This window comes from Ictalurus punctatus, chromosome 1 (genome assembly GCF_001660625.3).
Source record: "Ictalurus punctatus breed USDA103 chromosome 1, Coco_2.0, whole genome shotgun sequence".
NCBI classification, from domain to species: domain Eukaryota; kingdom Metazoa; phylum Chordata; class Actinopteri; order Siluriformes; family Ictaluridae; genus Ictalurus; species Ictalurus punctatus.
The window spans coordinates 23,879,187-23,896,683 of NC_030416.2; the positions used below are offsets into that span (position 1 = coordinate 23,879,187).

Here is a 17,497-nt window from a genome sequence, read left to right on the forward strand (position 1 = left end):
TAACATGTTGGCTTGTTTTTACTTTGGATAAGGTTTTCCGACATTACCCACAATGCAAAGAGTGATGCAGCATTACATTAGCCCTTTAGTCTATCAAGCTCTTTCAGCCCCTCATCTGTAATCTCTGCTCAAACAGTTTAGGTTCCACAGCTTCATCTTTCGTGGTAATACTGCCGTGAACACTTTACTGTCTCTGTCATACCTCGTATAGTTGTATTGCATTCTCAAACGTTGAGTACGATGTTTGTTGTCTCCACTTCATCCATTCATTAAATGGTCAAGTGGGCACTATTATGGACTAAAGTCTTCAGGAAGGTAGATCTCTAGGAACAGGGCTGGTGACCACTGAGCTAGATAATTGTGTGTTTTTAACTTTCTGGCGAAGGTTTGTGCAATGACCCCATTTGCATGTGAGTCAGGTGTCCACAACCTTTTGGCCATATAGTGTAACAGTGAAACCTGACCGTTATCCGTTATGTCTGAAATTGTTCATTTGTCTCCAGTGAAACAACATCGTAACTGCACTAGCAATGTCCCCTGGTTATGGACATTTTATGTCAGAAAAAATATTAGGGAATAATGAAAATACAGCATCAACCAACATATCAGTAACACATTATCAATCACTCAGCATATCACAAACATTTCAGTACCAATATACGGAATGTGTTTCAGGTGGAATTTTCACACGCCATCGACCGCAATGGTGCTGACGCTACATTTACATGGACAGCAGTAATCTAATTATTGACCTTATTCTGAATAAGACAATATTCTGATTAAAGTGTTTACATGAGTTGCTTTTAGAATATTCCTTTCATGTTCCCTTTTTACATGTTATAGAACAATTAACGGCACATGTCATTACGTTCCCACGCCACACCATCCGACTTTCCCTCCAGAATTTCACGTATCGACATACAGTTCGTCTTTGTCATGGTACTGTATACAGTTTTGGGTGTTTCATGTTTAATTTTACGAAAGCTTCAAGTGCAGTTAATTATTCGTCATGCTATAAGTGCAAATAGACGACTGCTTGAAGCTATGGGCTGCGTCTGAAAACTCATACTTATATAGTAGGTAAGTACGTAGTTTTGGACGCAACCGTGCTCTCTTGTTTACCGTCAAATGGTTGAGCACCGCCGTTTGTGATCGTGTCCTGTTGCAAAATGCTGTGAAAACTCCCACATGACATCAATATTGTGATTAAGGTGTTTACATGTCTGTAATGCAAGTCGATAATGCGACTAAAACAGGAATACTCCTGACTTTAGTCGGATTAAGGTAATCAATAATCGCTGTTTACATGGTAGTTTCTTAATCAGAGTATTGTCTTAATCGGGTTAATATCGGAATATTGTTATCCATGTAAAAGTACTGACTGATCTTCAAATCATGGTCGACGGAAGTTGAATTGACTTCTAGTTTGACATATCCGGTTACGGCAAACTGCATGAAGATCAGTGGATGTGTGAGACGTTGAGGCGGATTTGATGTGTGTGTGTGTGTGTGTGTGTGTGTGTGTGAGAGAGAGAGAGAGAGAGAGAGAGAGAGAGAGGCGGTAATAAAGCCTCACCATAATAATGTTTGTAGCGTTCAGTGCTAAACGCCCTGTTTGACAGATAGGGTCGAAAATAATTTGGATTTGAAACTGAAATTTAGTCGTTTAATCAGTAGGGAACGTTGTGGCTCGCGTTCAGCACCTTGCTAGCTAATGCTATGCCTCCACTGAGAGATCCTCGGATATCTGCCTGGTGAGTGCCGTACCACGAGCTAAGCTCCCTGTGTGACAAGCGCCTGGATTTCTCTGGGTATAGCGAACAGCTTAACACATACAACAGTTGCGAGTATGTTTTACAGAAATGCTGTCATGTATATAGAATGATTTTTGCAGTTTATCCACGCCTATAGTGATGTTTCAGTGTAAGATTAGCACATAGCTAATATACGGCTCGGCTAAGTTGCTAACTCTGCTAGGCTGCTAATTTTCCTCGCCACAACCTGTTCTTGTATACAGGGCCACAAGCACTGACATCGCGGTTATTGATGGTTTTGTTTATTATTATTATTATTATTATTATTATTATTATTATTATTCATGTGATTTATTTTGTTGGACATGGAAAAATATTCGGCAATTAGCTAGCCTAAAAGATGTAGTTATGCTATGACAAGGTCGCACAGGAGAGAGCTGCAAATCGACATGATTGATTATAGAAATGTTTTGTGAATGTGCTTATGTGCAACTATATTTTTTTCTCTTCGGTACGTGTTTCAGACGCTGGTATCACCATGGCCGTGACTCAGTTCCGTCTGTTTAAGATCTGCACATGCATAGCATCCATACTGTCATTCCTTAAAAGGCTCATATGCAGGTGAGTCCCAGTCCAGCTGTGCTCTTTCTAATGTTTCTAACTGGAATAAAGTTGGTTTGACGTTTAATATTCGCGCATGTGCGGAAATTAAGGGACCGTCTCTAAAGTTACGTACGACATTGTTAAACACGTTTCTAACTTCAGTAGCATTTGAAGGGAATGACTTGCAGTCATATAACCAACTGTAAAGTGTTCATCTAGGTGTCAGCTATAATGCACACCTCTTAGATTTTTGATATTTAACAAAATAAACTATTAAATCATATGTAAATATTGCCATGTATTTCACTACAGAATGGGCTCATACACAAAACATAATTTAAAGTTCAATAGCATTTGAAGGGAATGATGTACAGTCACAAAACCAACTGTAAAGTGTTTGGCTAGGTGTCAGGTATGACACACACCTTTTTAGATTTTTGATATTTAACCCTACAATGCATGAACCAAAAAAACCATCACAAATGCATAAAGGGGGTCAAAATGACCCGTACTGGATTGAATGGTTTTCTTCAAAAAATAGATGTCCTATTAATGAAATAATTAAAAGAACTGATGATACACAAATGTTTTAATATTTATTTTTATTTTTTTATTTGTAATCCTCGTCCCTCCTTTCTTCTGTACCATTCTGCTTATTGTGCCCTCAACATGCGTCATTACTAGCATTATCATCTTCATTTCAACAATTGTCAGGAGTTCAAGAGGATAAGATGATTTTTAATACAGTTATCTCTATGTATATACAGTATCTCACAAAAGTGAGTACACCCCTCACGTTTTTGTAAATATTTGATTATATCTTTTCATGTGACAACACTGAAGAAATGACACTTTGCTACAGTGTAAAGTAGTGAGTGTACAGCTTGTGTAACAGTGTAAATTTGATGTCCCCTCAAAATTACTGAACACACAGCCATTAATGTCTAAACCACTGGCAACAAAAGTGAGTACGCAACAAAAGTGAGTACACCCCTAAGTGAAAATGTCCAAATTGGGCCCAAAGTGTCAATATTTTGTGTGGCCACCATTATTTTCCAGCACTGCCTTAACACTCTTGGGCATGGAGTTCACCAGAGTTTCACAGGTTGCCACCTCTTCCACTCCTCCATGATGACATCACAGGGCTGATGGATGTTAGAGACCTTGTGCTCCTCCACCTTCCATTTGAGCATGCCCCACAGATGCTCAATAGAGTATAGGTCTGGAGACATGCTTGGCCAGTCAATCACCTTCACCCTCAGCTTCTTTAGCAATGCAAAATTCGTCATCATGCTGGAATACTGCCCTGTGGCCCAGTCTCCGAAAGGAGGGGATCATGCTTTGCTTCAGTATGTCACAGTACATGTTGGCATTCATGGTTCCCTCAATGAACTGTAGCTCCCCAGTGCCGGCAGCACTCATGCAGTCCCAGACCATGACACTCCCACCACCATGCTTGACTGTAGGCAAGACACACTTGTCTTTGTACTCCTCACCTGGTTGCTGCCACACAAGCTTGACACCATCTGAACCAAATAAATTTATCTTGGTCTCATCAGACCACAGGACATGGTTCCAGTAATCCATGTCCTTAGTCTGCTTGTCTTCAGAGAACTGTTTGGGATTTCTTGTGCATCATCTTTAGAAGAGGCTTCCTTCTGGGACGACAGCCATGCAGACCAATTTGATGCAGTGTGTATGGTCGTACTGACATACGGCATATGGTCTGAGCACTGACAGGCTCACCCCCCACCCCTTCAACCTCTACAGCAATGCTGGCAGCACTCATATGTCTATTTCCCAAACACATCCTCTGGATATGACGCTGAGCATGTACACTCAGCTTCTTTGGTCGACCATGGCGAGGCCTGTTCTGAGTGGAACCTGTCCTGTTAAACCGCTGTATGGTCTTGGTCACTGTGCTGCAGCTCAGTGTCAGGGTCTTGGCAATCTTCTTATAACCTAGGCCATCTTTATGTAGAGCAACAATTCTTTTTTTCAGATCCTCAGAGAGTTCTTTGTCATGAGGTGCCATGTTGAACTTCCAGTGACCAGTATAAGGGAGTGTGAGAGTGATGACACCAAATTTAACACACCTGCTCCCCAGTCACACCTGAGACCTTATAACACTAACAAGTCACATGACACCGGGGAGGGAAATGGCTAATTGGGCCCAATTTGGACATTTTCACTTAGGGGTGTACAATATTTACAAAAATGTGAGGGTTGTACTCACTTTTGTGAGATACTGTGTGTGTGTGTGTGTGTGTGTATGTGTATATATATATGTATGTGTGTGTGTATGTGTGTGTGTATACATGTGTGTGTATGTGTGTATATCTCTCTCTCTCTCTCTCGCTCTCTCTCTCTCTCTCTCTCTCTCTCTCTCTCTCTCTCTATATATATATATATATATATATATATATATATATATATATATATATATATATATATAGAGAGAGAGAGAGAGAGAGAGAGAGAGAGAGAGAGAGATGGATGGATGGATGCTGTTCCAGACAAGGTCTTGTATGTGAGCATCAAGGCCTTGAATTTGATGCGGGCAGCTATTTAGTTGTTCCACAAGGTGGCAATAGTGCCCCAGGGCTGTTGATTCTCAAGGTAGTTGAAGAAAAAATGGAATAAACGGAAGAGATGGAAACAAGTGCAGGTTAGAAAGTACCAGAATTTGTATAATTCTAGCCTTAAAGTGTATAAGGATTTGTATATGGGTGCTAATTGTGGCGAAAGATTGCCCAAGCATTGTTCATGTTGTTGTAATTCTTCTTCGCTGTCGTCCTTCACAACAAAAGACCTGCTTTACTGCTCTGTACTGGCTTGAAGGCCAGGAGGGGTAGTGCAAGTTGTCATAATGTGCATGTGTTAACCGCCTGTGTATGCGTACATGTCAAATAGCGTATACTTTTCAAAGGCTATGCGTATGACTGTGTGCACACACTAGAGTACGCGCAAAAAAAACTAAGTATACCAGAGGCTTAAAGCCATGGTCACACTACGCTTTAAGCATCTGTATTTTTGTTGGACACTGCTGCGAATATGGATGGGAACAGGATACATCATCATACTTCAGGGCACTGAAGTTTCCATATGTAATTACGTACTACAGCAGTTAAATGTCAGACAATATTTGAAGCAATTAAAAAATAATTTTGTTTTCATCTGTTAAATATACAATCTGTTCCTGTTTTCAACAACACTGCAAACCAGGCAGACTCTCTTTTTAAGTTGTTCTTATAATCTTTCAAAGCTGTGGTGTAAAGAACAGGATTTTTGAATTTCTTTTGCGATCATCTGTAAGTCACACGTCGTCACGTGATACGATTATGCAGGTCGGAGTTTACCAAATTTGAACTTTCATCACGCAGTGTAGTACGAAAATTCTATGAACGAGCTTGCGTTTCCGGTCTGCCGTTTTCTGTCTGCCGTTTTCGGATGCGTTTGAATGGAAGTCAGTGGAGCACTAAAGCCTAGCGTGACCGCAGCCTGCCTAACAACACAAAAGGTAAAGTTTATAATAATAATGTTTACATATTTACGAGTTCTTGTATTTTGATTCTTTTGATAACGCTAATGATCATTTCCAGTTTACCGTTCTGTAACATGTAACTGCCTTGGATGGGAAAGTAGGCTAGCTGGCAGCAATAAAAATAAAATAGTATGCCACAAGTTTTCTAACAAGTGTTTACTTTTAATATTAATCTATAATCGCACCATGAATACGTTACAGACGTTTATCTAACAATACATAATCTATATTTATAGCTAACATCGGTAATATGGAAGCACAATTGCAACAAGAGTTTGCCATTTGTCCATCCATTCACCTACTATACCGCTTATCCTTCAGGGTCGCGGGGATCCTGGAGCCTATGCCAGGGAGCATGGGGCACAAGGTGAGGTACACGCTGGGCAGGGTGCCAATCCGTTGCAGGGCCCAATCACACACACATTCACACACCCATTCATGCACTATGAATACTGTGGACATACCAATCAGCCTACCATGCATGGCTTTGGACTGGGGAAGTTAACTGGAGTACCCGGAGGAAACCCTCGCAGCACGGGGAGAACATGCAAACTCCACGCACACATGCATTGTGAGGCAAACGTACTAACCACTAAGCCACTGTGTGCCCGTTTGCTGTATGCATTACAGTAAATTAATCAAGAATTTGCAGAAGAGAAAGCTAACAACTACAGTTATCCTAAATCCTCCACTAATGTAAACTGGGCTGGACAATACAAAAATGTTTACCTTCATAATCAAACTGGTACTGTTCAATGAAGAATTTGGTATCCTTTATCAAGTTTACAACATGTCGTAAGTGAATTTGTCCGCAAGTCGCTGTAATGTAGGAGGGACTGGGTAAACTCCATAGCGTTCCACTATGCTGGCGGAAGTAACCATACACCGCTTCGAGTCAGAACGGAAGTTTTGTGACGTCATGTGAAAACGGTCTATTACAGTAATGGATTGCTCAGATATTAGATCAGGAGTGCCTTGACCTCAACCCCACTAATACTCTCTACAGCCACGCTCAAAATCTAGTGGAAAGCCTTCCCAGAAGATTGGAGGTTCTTACAGCAGTAAACTGTGACTAAATGTCGGAGCTTCAAAAAGATACAAGTGTGTTGTTCAGGTGTTCACAAGCATTCGGCCATATAGTGTGTCTAAGTTCTGTAAGATTCCCAGGACCTCATGCAGACTCTTTTTAAGTTATTATAAAGGCCTCAGGGATGCATCTAGACTGATACTGGTATTGGGTATCAGTCTGATACTATGCTCATTGTACTTGTGTTCATAAAAATTGCTACAACTTCAACATCTGAAACCAGGTGATGCTATGTGACACAAGCCCAGTGTATATTGCCATGCTAATGAACAGTCGAAGTGAAATGGCAGTGATCTGGTCGTGTTTCACGATTAATTATTACAGTCAAAAACAAAGCAGCCTGCAAACTGGGTTTTGTGAAAATATCAGGAGGAAGAACATCACCTTCCTACAACACAAATAACCTAATAAAAGCTTCTGAAACATAAAATTCAACATGAGGAATTTATTTCTGGCAGCAACGAACATTGCAGCAAAAGCTGGCCAGGTGAGAAAAATGTCTAGAGACAAGCCTAGATACCATGCCCATGTCACATCTACTGCCTTGTCTTGTCTTATTTATTGTTTTGTCTCATTGACTGTCCTGCAAGTTATGTCCTACACCCACCACTCACCCACTCTTCACGGCGTTATCGGTCATTGACTACAATGGAAATGTATTTTTCTTACAGTTGTATAGAACCACAGTAGTCCATGACACACACAACTACGTTCAGAGGAAATGAACCCATTACACACAGACAGACAGACAGACAGACAGACCTATCTATAAATGTGTTGCATCTGTACACATTGAACCTGTATGCAAAACAGATCCGAGTCCACATATTGCCATGTTTTTGGAAAATGTCTAGAAACCGGAGAATGAGGAGGAAGCCCACACAGACACAGGAGAACATGGTTTGTGAATTTTAAAGATGATGTGAAGTGGAAATCATAATGCATTTTTCTTTTGTAAGATGAAACAGCTAAGAGACTTTAGGCTTGTCACGATAATTACGTTATGGACTTTTCGTACAATGTATATGGACATGACCTCGATAATTTTTGCTGACCCCGATATTGCCCATGCTGTTTACATGCATGTTCGTTTACATAAGAATGAATGTCACCATGTCATGTCCGGTGAGTAGAGATGGATGCAAATGGAAGGTTAAAAAAAAGAAAAGATTTTTATTTCAAAGGCAGGCAGACTAATCCAAATTGTGAATCAAAATCAGTAAACGGAACACGGTCACAGGTCAGACAATCAGTGAACAGCAAAAGTAGGGATGATCCAAAATACACAAACAAGAAAACGAATCTAGATCAACACACGCTGCACGCTGAAGGCTTCTGCATGGAGCGTCCGGCACGAGGGAGAGATTCCTGACACCAATATTTTATCCATTCACGCTGCTTCTGTCCTCTTGTCTCTAGAGCTGTTAAGTTAAAATCCGAACTTCAAATATTATTCGTATTTAAAATATAAATGCACAAGCTGCTGAAAAAAATGACACGCAAGATATTAACAATGCACTAACGATCAGTACGTTTACATGGATTATATAGTATATACTATATAGTAGGTGAAATACATGCGTGTATATAGTAGGTGAGTATGAGGTATCAGACGCAGCCCACGGCTTCAAACAGTAGTCTATTTGCATGTATAGCAGGACAAATAATTAACTGCACTTGAAGCTTTCTTAAATTAAAAATGAAACACCTGAAACTGTATATGGTTCCATAACAAAGATGAACAATATGTTGATCCACAACATAAGGATGTAATGACGTGTGCCATTAATCGATGTATGTTCTATAACATTATAGAATTAATAATAACATTATAGGTATTAGTGCATAATGATTGATAGGATAATGTCCTAATAATTCAGTCGTAGTCAGTAATGTCCATGATTGAGCTGAAGCTGAACAGTGAATGAACGGCGGTAAACTAAAGTGCTTTACTAGCGGGTTAATTAGGCTAACTCGCCCAAAAACATCCTATACACGTGAGATTAATCAGACATATACATAACATAAACTTCATATTACAACTCGCTTCTGCACAAAATGATGTGAGTGCACAAGTGAACTTGAACGTAAGTAAGACGCTAAGTAGAACGGTAAGTCACGTAGTGAGTACGCTCTTTCCGTAACAACGCATTAGTTATTCATCGTCAGTGTGTTAAAACATAAAGAATTCACATTATCATATTACAGGAGTGTACTCATTGTAATGTTATTGCAGAAGATCAGTTTTCACAAGGGCAGTTTTCACATGTTTTTGTTGATGCATGTTTAAGTTCAAATATAAAATGTGTGAATATTTGTTTTAATGTTTGCGTTCTCTCATCAATTAAGATGCCTAATATTCAGTGCCATTTTAGTCAGAGTAAAATTTACTAAAATGAATAAATATGACAGGACTAAATATATGCCAATATATTATCATTATATCGGTAGCATAAAATGGTCTTAAAATGACTATCATTTAATGCAGTCACTGTATTTTGATAGGAAAAGCAGTTTTGTCTTTTAAGTATTAATACGGACGATTAAGGACGTGAACAATGTAATAAAAAGGTCAGTTTTGGTTTCATATTGTTTCAAGTTTTATTGATATGTGCAGCAACCGTTCTCTAAGTATCTATATACAGTGAAATTCCTGTGGCACACTCCTACAAAAATGACAAACTGTTAACTAGTACACAAAAAACTGTGAACACTGAATGCAGAGAAAAGAAGTGCACTTTACTTCATTCTATTTCAATGTATTTTAAACTAGTAAAAAAAAATACCGTAAACATTGGATTTAACATTGTATTGGATTTAAGATTTATTTACATCATAACGTACAGTAATTGCTATGAATTACATGGTGTATTTGAGGCAAAGAAATAAGGCTGACGTTCGATTAAAAGGTGCCAAACCGGAAAACCTATCCTTAAGTAATGCTTAACCCTTACTTTACTCTTTATTTATGTAGTTCTTTTCTTGTTATCAGAACTGGGAGATCACGCAAGCGAAGTGGAGATCAGATCACTCTCCCTACAACGGTTGATTTTTCCTCTGTACCCAAACAGGTTAGTGTATGCTTTGCTTGTATGCTCTGCTCAATCACTGAACTTATTAACATGAACTTTTTGTAAACCCTTGAATAAAGGTTATTATCCCTTTTTAAAAAAAAGAAAAAACCTTGAACATCAGTATTTAAACAGTTGTGCATCTCCAGCAGTGAAATGGATAGCAAGAAAAGCAAGAAAAGTAGGATGTTTCATTTCATGGTGCTTGTCTTTAAGATTATGTAATTATGTTAAAGCTGCAGGTTGTACGATTTCGAAATTTTGCCCTCTGTGGTGTGTAAAGGTTATTGCAAACTAGCTGTGGAAGAAGGTTTTGTACCATGGGTTGTGCCGCATGACAGCTGCGAGTGCTAAGTCAATCAGTCCCTCCAGGATTTTGTGATTTTGCAATCGTTGTAATTAACGCAAAATCGATCAAACTCCGCAATATTCAGAGGAGCCTGCGATTTTACAAAATTACCACTGATTTGGGACAAGATGCTTCATGTGACGTCATCACAGCACGCATTCAGGAAAAAGCTTTCTTCGTTTCATGTACATCAAACATGAGTACAACTAAAAGGCCTCATTTACCAACAAACATCACTGCAAAAGACCGTGCAAAACTATTTCGTGCAATAACAATTTTGCCAATTGAAGTAGTTTCCAGCAAAAAAAAAAGCCCAAAAAAGTTGCATCTCAAATTTTGAAGAAAAAAAAAAGAAGCAACATCAAGCGTTTTTGGCCGCAACAATTACAAAAAAACTCTCAAAATCCTGTACGGAATGTGCAATACACCTTTCATATACACATGATCCAGATTACCTGTATATGAAATACACACATGGCATTATAACCATACTAAAATGGACAGGAATGCACCAAAAACAACGTATTCATCCTCGACTATTATCATCTGTTACTGAAACAAATTCAGTAACAAAAAACTGGGTAATGATACAGATCTTATCTGATTGGCTGTGTCGTTGTATAGATGGACTACTTTTATGACCACAATTAAAGCATGATGATGATTTATACATCAGAGCTGGCATAAGACGTGCTACATATACAAATGTTCCACTAATCGCCCTGACGTTGTGCTGCGAATTACTCTTACAGGATTGTCCGTGCAGCTCAGGAACATCAGATTATCCCCTGTCTCAATAATCTTCATTTCACATTGTAGCATTCATTAAGTGGATACAGCTTAGTAGGCTTATTTAACTTTATGTAACACCATGCTATTCTTATATAGCCGGAGGTTGAGGAGTGGAGTTCATGGGATGAAGAGGCTCCTACGAGTATAAAGATAGAGGGAGGTAATGGAGCTGTTCCGTCCCAGCAGAACCAGGTGGACGACGACGAGCCGGATTATTTCAAAGACATGGCTCCTACTATCAGGAAAACACAAAAAGTTGGTTCATACTTACATGGAATGCCTTATTATTATTATTTTATTATTTATTTGATTTTTTTTGTCTACAGAAATTTACGGAGAGTTCACAGGTAACTTAATCCTAATTCCCTCTCATCTTCACCTCTTAGATTGTCTTGAAGAAAAGGGAGCCTGTGAATTTCTCTCTCCCTGATACAGCTACAGGCTTCTCCAGCAGACTGGCGGCCACTCAGGATATGTCCTTTATCCAGCCTTCAGTGAGTACTGCGCTCCTACAGCTGTGTAGAATATTTTTCCTTCCACATGGTCCAAGACACTTGCGTGCATACACATTTCAAATATTGCTTCCATTCAGGGGTGCTGTGATAGATGTGTTCATATCTGTACATGTGCTAAAATAATAGATTTATGTTTATGTACAACATGGGATGAATAAATTAAGCCAATCTTAATTTGAAATGATTTGGTGTGAAAATACATCATGCACTCCGTGTAATTTGCCTTAAAGTATTTTTAAAATCAAGTACTCTGAAGGGGTGCATCTTTTTAATGCACAGATACACACAATCATTAACTCCTCTGGCAATATTAATCAAAATGAACCAGTAATACAGACTTATTTTGATAAAAGCTAATGATCTAATGTCTAATGAACTACTAATTCAGACAAGGTATGAAAGTGTTATACTAATTTATATTAGTTTATGTTGTGCTATACTACACCTTACAAATATATGTCTTCTGTCCAACTCACCTACATTTGGTGAATCAGAGATGTGTGTGTGATGACTTGAGGCACGTGTACGTGACTTTCTGGTGCTTGCTTTACGGAGAAACTTGTATATGTGGCATACAGGCAGAGCTGGGAGACCTGGAAACATGGCAGGAGGACACTAATGCCTGGGAGGATGAGTCTGATGCTTCGTGGGAGGCAGAAGAAGTGTTAAGGTATTCCTCCAGAATCATTTACATTTATTCATTTAGTAGACGCTTTTATCCAAAGCGACTTACAAATGAGAAAATACAAGCAAAGTATGAATCAGAAACTTTATGTAAGGAATGAAACGCTATAGGGTGTGCTGTTATGGTAATGTTATGCAGCCTCATGTGGTTATCTTTGTATAACTTGCACATACCGAAATGTCTTATTCCACTACAGTGATTTACCAATAATTGTGGTTTTTAATTTATTAATGAATGGTGTCATGTTTTTTAACTACTTACTGTTACATTTAATGTTGTGGAACATCTGCGAGATAAGTTGTCACTATTATCAATTGAGTTATAGCAAATATTAACTGCGGTTCCCTAATAAGACAAAAAAAACCCCTCAAAAACGACAACAAATAAACTGGAAAGCAAAAAGTCCTCTGTCCTGAGGAAAACTTACTGACTGTTACAAAGCACCTTTGATGGAGACTCCTTCCATAAATGTTAAATAAACATTTACTTACAGATAACATCATATCAAATATTATTTTTTTAAAATACCATGTTTAATAAATGTTATGAATAATAAATTGTATTATTGTTGTTATTTTTATTATGAGGTGCTTCAAGTATACAAATCCCTGTGAATGAGCTGTTTTTAATATAAACAATAACATATTAGGAGTGCATTCATTAAAAAAAAAAACAAACAAAAAAAACTAGCCTTGAATTACATTAAGGATTATTGTCACAGTCATGTTATAAAATATTAAACAACACCTTGTGACCAATCAGGTCACAATCATTAACAGACTTCCTGGAAATTTGATATCTAATCTTATAGTAGTGATTCCTAAAAAAATGTTTGCTTTGCTTTAGAGTGCATCACTGAATGTATACACCAGTATTTGTACACATTTAATCTTCATGTGCAGTTTCCATATTCATGAAACTGCTGCTCTGATCTAGGAAGTATTTGGCAAAGATACTGGGTTTCACTGTACAGAGAGATGATTCAGTTTCACTTGACTCAATTGGAATAGTGGAAGCAATGTACATTTAAATCATTTGTCCACTAGATGGCAATAGGTTACAGTCAGATTCAAAAGATAATGCGTGCTATGCTCTGGCTCAGGGGTTCTCAAACCTGTCCCGGAGGGCCCCCAGCACTGTACATTTTGTATGTATAAGTCGCTCTGGATAAGGGGGTCTGCCAAATGCCGTAAAATATAAAAAGGTTGAACAGGCTAGTACATAATTGCAGTTAAATGACCATTAGTATTTAGGGTTTGACCTAATCGTTCATCTGTTTGTGGATGTGTGGCTTTCAGACAGCAGAAGATGGCAGAGAGGGAGAAGCGTGCCATGGAACAGCAGAGGAAGAAAATGGAGAAGGAGGTGCAGAGAATGATGAAGAAGGAGCAAAAGATAGCAGTAAAGCTTTCCTAACGTTTAAAGGCCACACTGGACATTTAAAACAAAAAAGAAAACAAAAAACACACGTGTTCCTCCACCAGTATCTTTCATCGTTTTTATTCCCAGTTCAAACATGCCATTTTTTTCTCATTGTATAGAATCCAATGTACCTTTTTATTGAAATCAATTGTAGTTGGGACAATGCTAATAGTACACATACAGAAGAACCTGGAGCATTAGTGTGTCTGTATTTTATATATATATATATATATATATATATATATATATATTATATATATATATTATATATATATATATATATATAAGACAGTAAAGAGAATGAGGAATTTTTTTTTGCCTCATTTAAAAAATCTTTCTTGCATTTAATTAATGCAACCCCTTATTATGCTTTCAAAACACAAATGATCAGTGATTAGTTTCATTATCTGTTTTTTCATGATTGTGGGGAACATATTTGTGATTGAGTCACAGCTGAAAGAGGCCTTACCAAATGGCATGTATTTTTTTCTTTCTTTCTTTCTTTCTTTTTTAAACTTTCGCCTTCCACTAGAACAAGGTCACTTGAGAGTAAAATAAAAAAAAAGGAAATTGAAGAAGGTCTCAGAATTAACAGAACATTACGTGCTTGGTTAGCAACCTGTTTTTAAAAATGGTGTGCATGTGGGATGTAGGGAAGGACTGAAGCCAGTATTTAATGTGGTGTGGGTGGTAAACCGTTGGTTGTCATGGAAACGTGGTAGTTTTTGAATGCCTGGAGTGTCATCCAAAGCACCTCATGTCTTATCCATCTTAAATTTAACAGCAATCATTGCAGGAGCATAAAGCACAAGGTACAGATTCTATTCAACACATGCCAAGTCGTATGGGTAGGTTTTTTGGCAGCAGTTCTGTATGTTTAAAACCTGTACCTCAGTGACCCCCTTCTGTTTTTGTGTACGTCTCGTACTAAATAGTTTTAGATCTTCAAACAAAATAAACATAAATCAAAGGCAACCTGAGTACACACAAAACACAGATTATTTATTATTTATTTATTTCAGGTATCCAACACCTACAACCAATGTGACAAACGAATTGCCCCCTTAAACTTAAAATTAGCTTGTGCCACCTTTTAGTAGCAATAACTGCAACCAAACGCTTCCTATAACTGGAGATCAGTCTTTCACTTATTTTAGAACTAGGACTTACTCCTATGCTTTGGATCATTGTCTTGCTTCATAATCCAGTTGTGCTTTAGTTTCAATTTACGGACAGAAGAGCTGACATTCTTCTCTAGGATTTTTTGGTAGAGAGCAGAATTCATGTTTCCCTCAATTATTGCAAGTTGCCCAGACCATGAAGCAGCAAAATATCCCCACACCATCACACTTCCACCACCATGCTTGACCGTAGGTAAGATGTTCTTTTTGTGGAATTCTGTGTTTGGTTTACACTAGATGTAACCGGACCCCTGTCTTCCAAACAGTTCCACTTTTGACTCATTAATCCATAGAACATTCTCCCCAAAGGTTTGAGGATCATTAAGGTGTGTTTTGGCAAAATTCAGATGAGCCTTAATGTTCTTCTGGGTTAGCAGTGGTTTTCACCTCACCACTCTTCCATGGACGCCATTTTTCCCAGCGTCATTCTGATAGTGGAGTCATAAAAAATGACCTTTATTGATGCAAGTGAGGCCTGTAGGTCCTTTAAAGTTGTCCTCGGCTCTTTTGTGACTTGCTGGATGAATCGTTGCTGTGCTCTTGGAGGAATTTTGGAAGGTCGGCCACTTGTGGGAAGGTTCTCTACTGCGCTGAGTTTTTATATTTGGGGATCTTGGCTCTCACTGTGGTTCTTTGGAGTCCCAGAGCTTATGAAGTATCTTTTGTAACCCTTCCCAGACTGATGTATTTCAGTCACTTTCTTCCTCATCATTTCTGGAATTACTTTCAACTTTGGTGTGTTATTGGGTAAGACCTTTTAACCAACTTCATGCTGTTGAAAAAGTTCTATTTAGGTGTTGATTTGATTGAACAGGGTTTGCAGTACTCGGGCCTGGTTGCGTCTAGTCCAGCTGAACCCCATTACGAATGCAGTTTCATAGATTTGGGTAATTAGTAACCACGGGGGCAAATACATTTTCACACAGGCCCAGTTGATATTGGATAACTTTTTTGCTTCAATAAATAACATCATTTAAAAACTGTATTTTGTGTTTACTCAGGTTGCTTTTGTTTTATCTTAGATTTTGTTTTAATTTCTGAAATAATTTAGTATGAGGGAGACACAAAAACAGAAGAAATTTGGATGGGGCAAATAATTTTTCACACCACTGATACTCAATGCTGTATTAAGGTGATTGGGTAGAGATCATCATGTGCATGCAGTAATGATTAAGGAGTTTTTGGGTGCAGGTAATATTTTAAAATGCTTATTTTATTAAAATGATGTTTCAGGGGGAAAAAAGTTCCAAATGTCCAAGACAAGTGCTCTTTTTTAGTTTTGCTGTGAACTGGAACAAACAATAAGAACTTATCACCACCAGTTAACATCATGCAACAAATGGGCACTGCAGAACTAGTGGCAGCCATTTTCAATTCAGAATCATGTAATTCAGCTTATATAAGAAAACTAAAAAGTCGTATTGTGCTATTTAGATGCAGATGGTTATACGTGGCTTAACAATGTTGTTTCAGTTAAGTGTTCAGTGACTTCAGCTTGATTCTAATTGGTGATCTTAGGCTTTCATTTCTTGCTGGCTACATTTGCTCAAAGCTCCTAGTTACAAAACTAAAGAAGCAAAATTTGGACACCAAATGTCTTGGCTGAGGTATGTTGGAAGTTTATGTAAATTAGATTTTCGCCCCAGCCATCCTTTTAAGTTGTGTCCCACCAGACATGAAAGTTCTCCAAAGATTTGCAGCACAACGATCATGATTACATTCTGGAGACAATGTTCAAAGGGCAGCTATGCAGTACATTTGGGAAATCAGGCCTACGCAACAAATGAGACACGAGCCTGTCATTTCACAAACAATGTTTCAAACAGTTTTGTGCACACATTCATTATTTTCCTGTAATAAATGTTTGGATTTATATTAAAAAAAAATGTGCTTATTGGAGTTTAGGAAAGCCATACTTTAGTTCCTGGCCTAAATGGTGCAATATATAAGATGTTTGCGCAGATGTAGACGTTACACTGTCTATGTAAATCAGATCTGCACATGGAATTAGAAGCATGTTTAATTACACACTCAAACAGACTATATGTAAATGTCATAAATCCTCACCGTGCACTCGGCTTTAATGTCATGGCTGAACACCACGAGAGATACCCTGCTAAATGATTTAACACTTGTGCATTTTCAGAGCTTATTCAAGGTCGTGTTCTGACTAGTGGAATATTCCAGTCCTGAGAATGATGTCATAATCTCTCATCTGTTTCTGCAGCGCCCCTAGCCCACTGAAGCTCGTACAGCATGACCCACTTTGATATTAAAACAGTTCTTTTCATTCAGGAAGAAAGGATGGCAAGTGTGTCGGTTCATAAAATGTTTTTTGAACCTCATTTGAATGGAGGGAAAGAGTGTTTTTGCAATGGTCACATGTTGAAAAGCAGCCTGTTTAATAAATGCTGCTGCTAAAGTGAATGTAGGCTATGAATAAATACCAGGTATAAATGTAGTTCTCATGGTCATATTTAATGATTTGTTATTT

At 38.2% G+C, this 17,497-nt stretch overlaps 1 protein-coding gene across 2 annotated transcripts; it reads left to right on the forward strand.

Annotated features, from left to right (window-relative positions):
- Positions 1-1,460: 1,460 nt before the first annotated feature.
- On the forward strand, positions 1,461-14,016 carry ebag9 (estrogen receptor binding site associated antigen 9). 2 transcript variants are annotated; one of them, NM_001200574.1, is made up of 8 exons: positions 1,468-1,507; positions 1,546-1,754; positions 2,279-2,375; positions 9,981-10,059; positions 11,297-11,455; positions 11,587-11,694; positions 12,294-12,385; positions 13,699-13,845. In NM_001200574.1, exons 3-8 carry the CDS (start codon positions 2,293-2,295, stop codon positions 13,814-13,816), a joined length of 639 nt encoding a protein of 212 aa, NP_001187503.1. In that variant the 5' UTR covers positions 1,468-1,507; positions 1,546-1,754; positions 2,279-2,292; the 3' UTR covers positions 13,817-13,845. The 2 variants fall into 2 exon arrangements, with proteins under 2 accessions (XP_047009640.1, NP_001187503.1); XM_047153684.2 differs by having other exon boundaries at positions 1,461-1,754; positions 13,699-14,016.
- Positions 14,017-17,497: the final 3,481 nt, after the last annotated feature.

What these genes read in the sequence shown, in the direction of transcription:
- ebag9 (XM_047153684.2), top strand. Translation starts at nt 2,293, where the DNA reads ATGGCCGTGACTCAGTTCCGTCTGTTTAAGATCTGCACATGCATAGCA. An exon ending in CTTAAAAGGCTCATATGCAG is followed by an intron (nt 2,376 to 9,980) that starts GTGAGTCCCAGT and finishes TCTTGTTATCAG; the next exon opens with AACTGGGAGATCACGCAAGC. An exon ending in GAGGCAGAAGAAGTGTTAAG is followed by an intron (nt 12,386 to 13,698) that starts GTATTCCTCCAG and finishes TGTGGCTTTCAG; the next exon opens with ACAGCAGAAGATGGCAGAGA.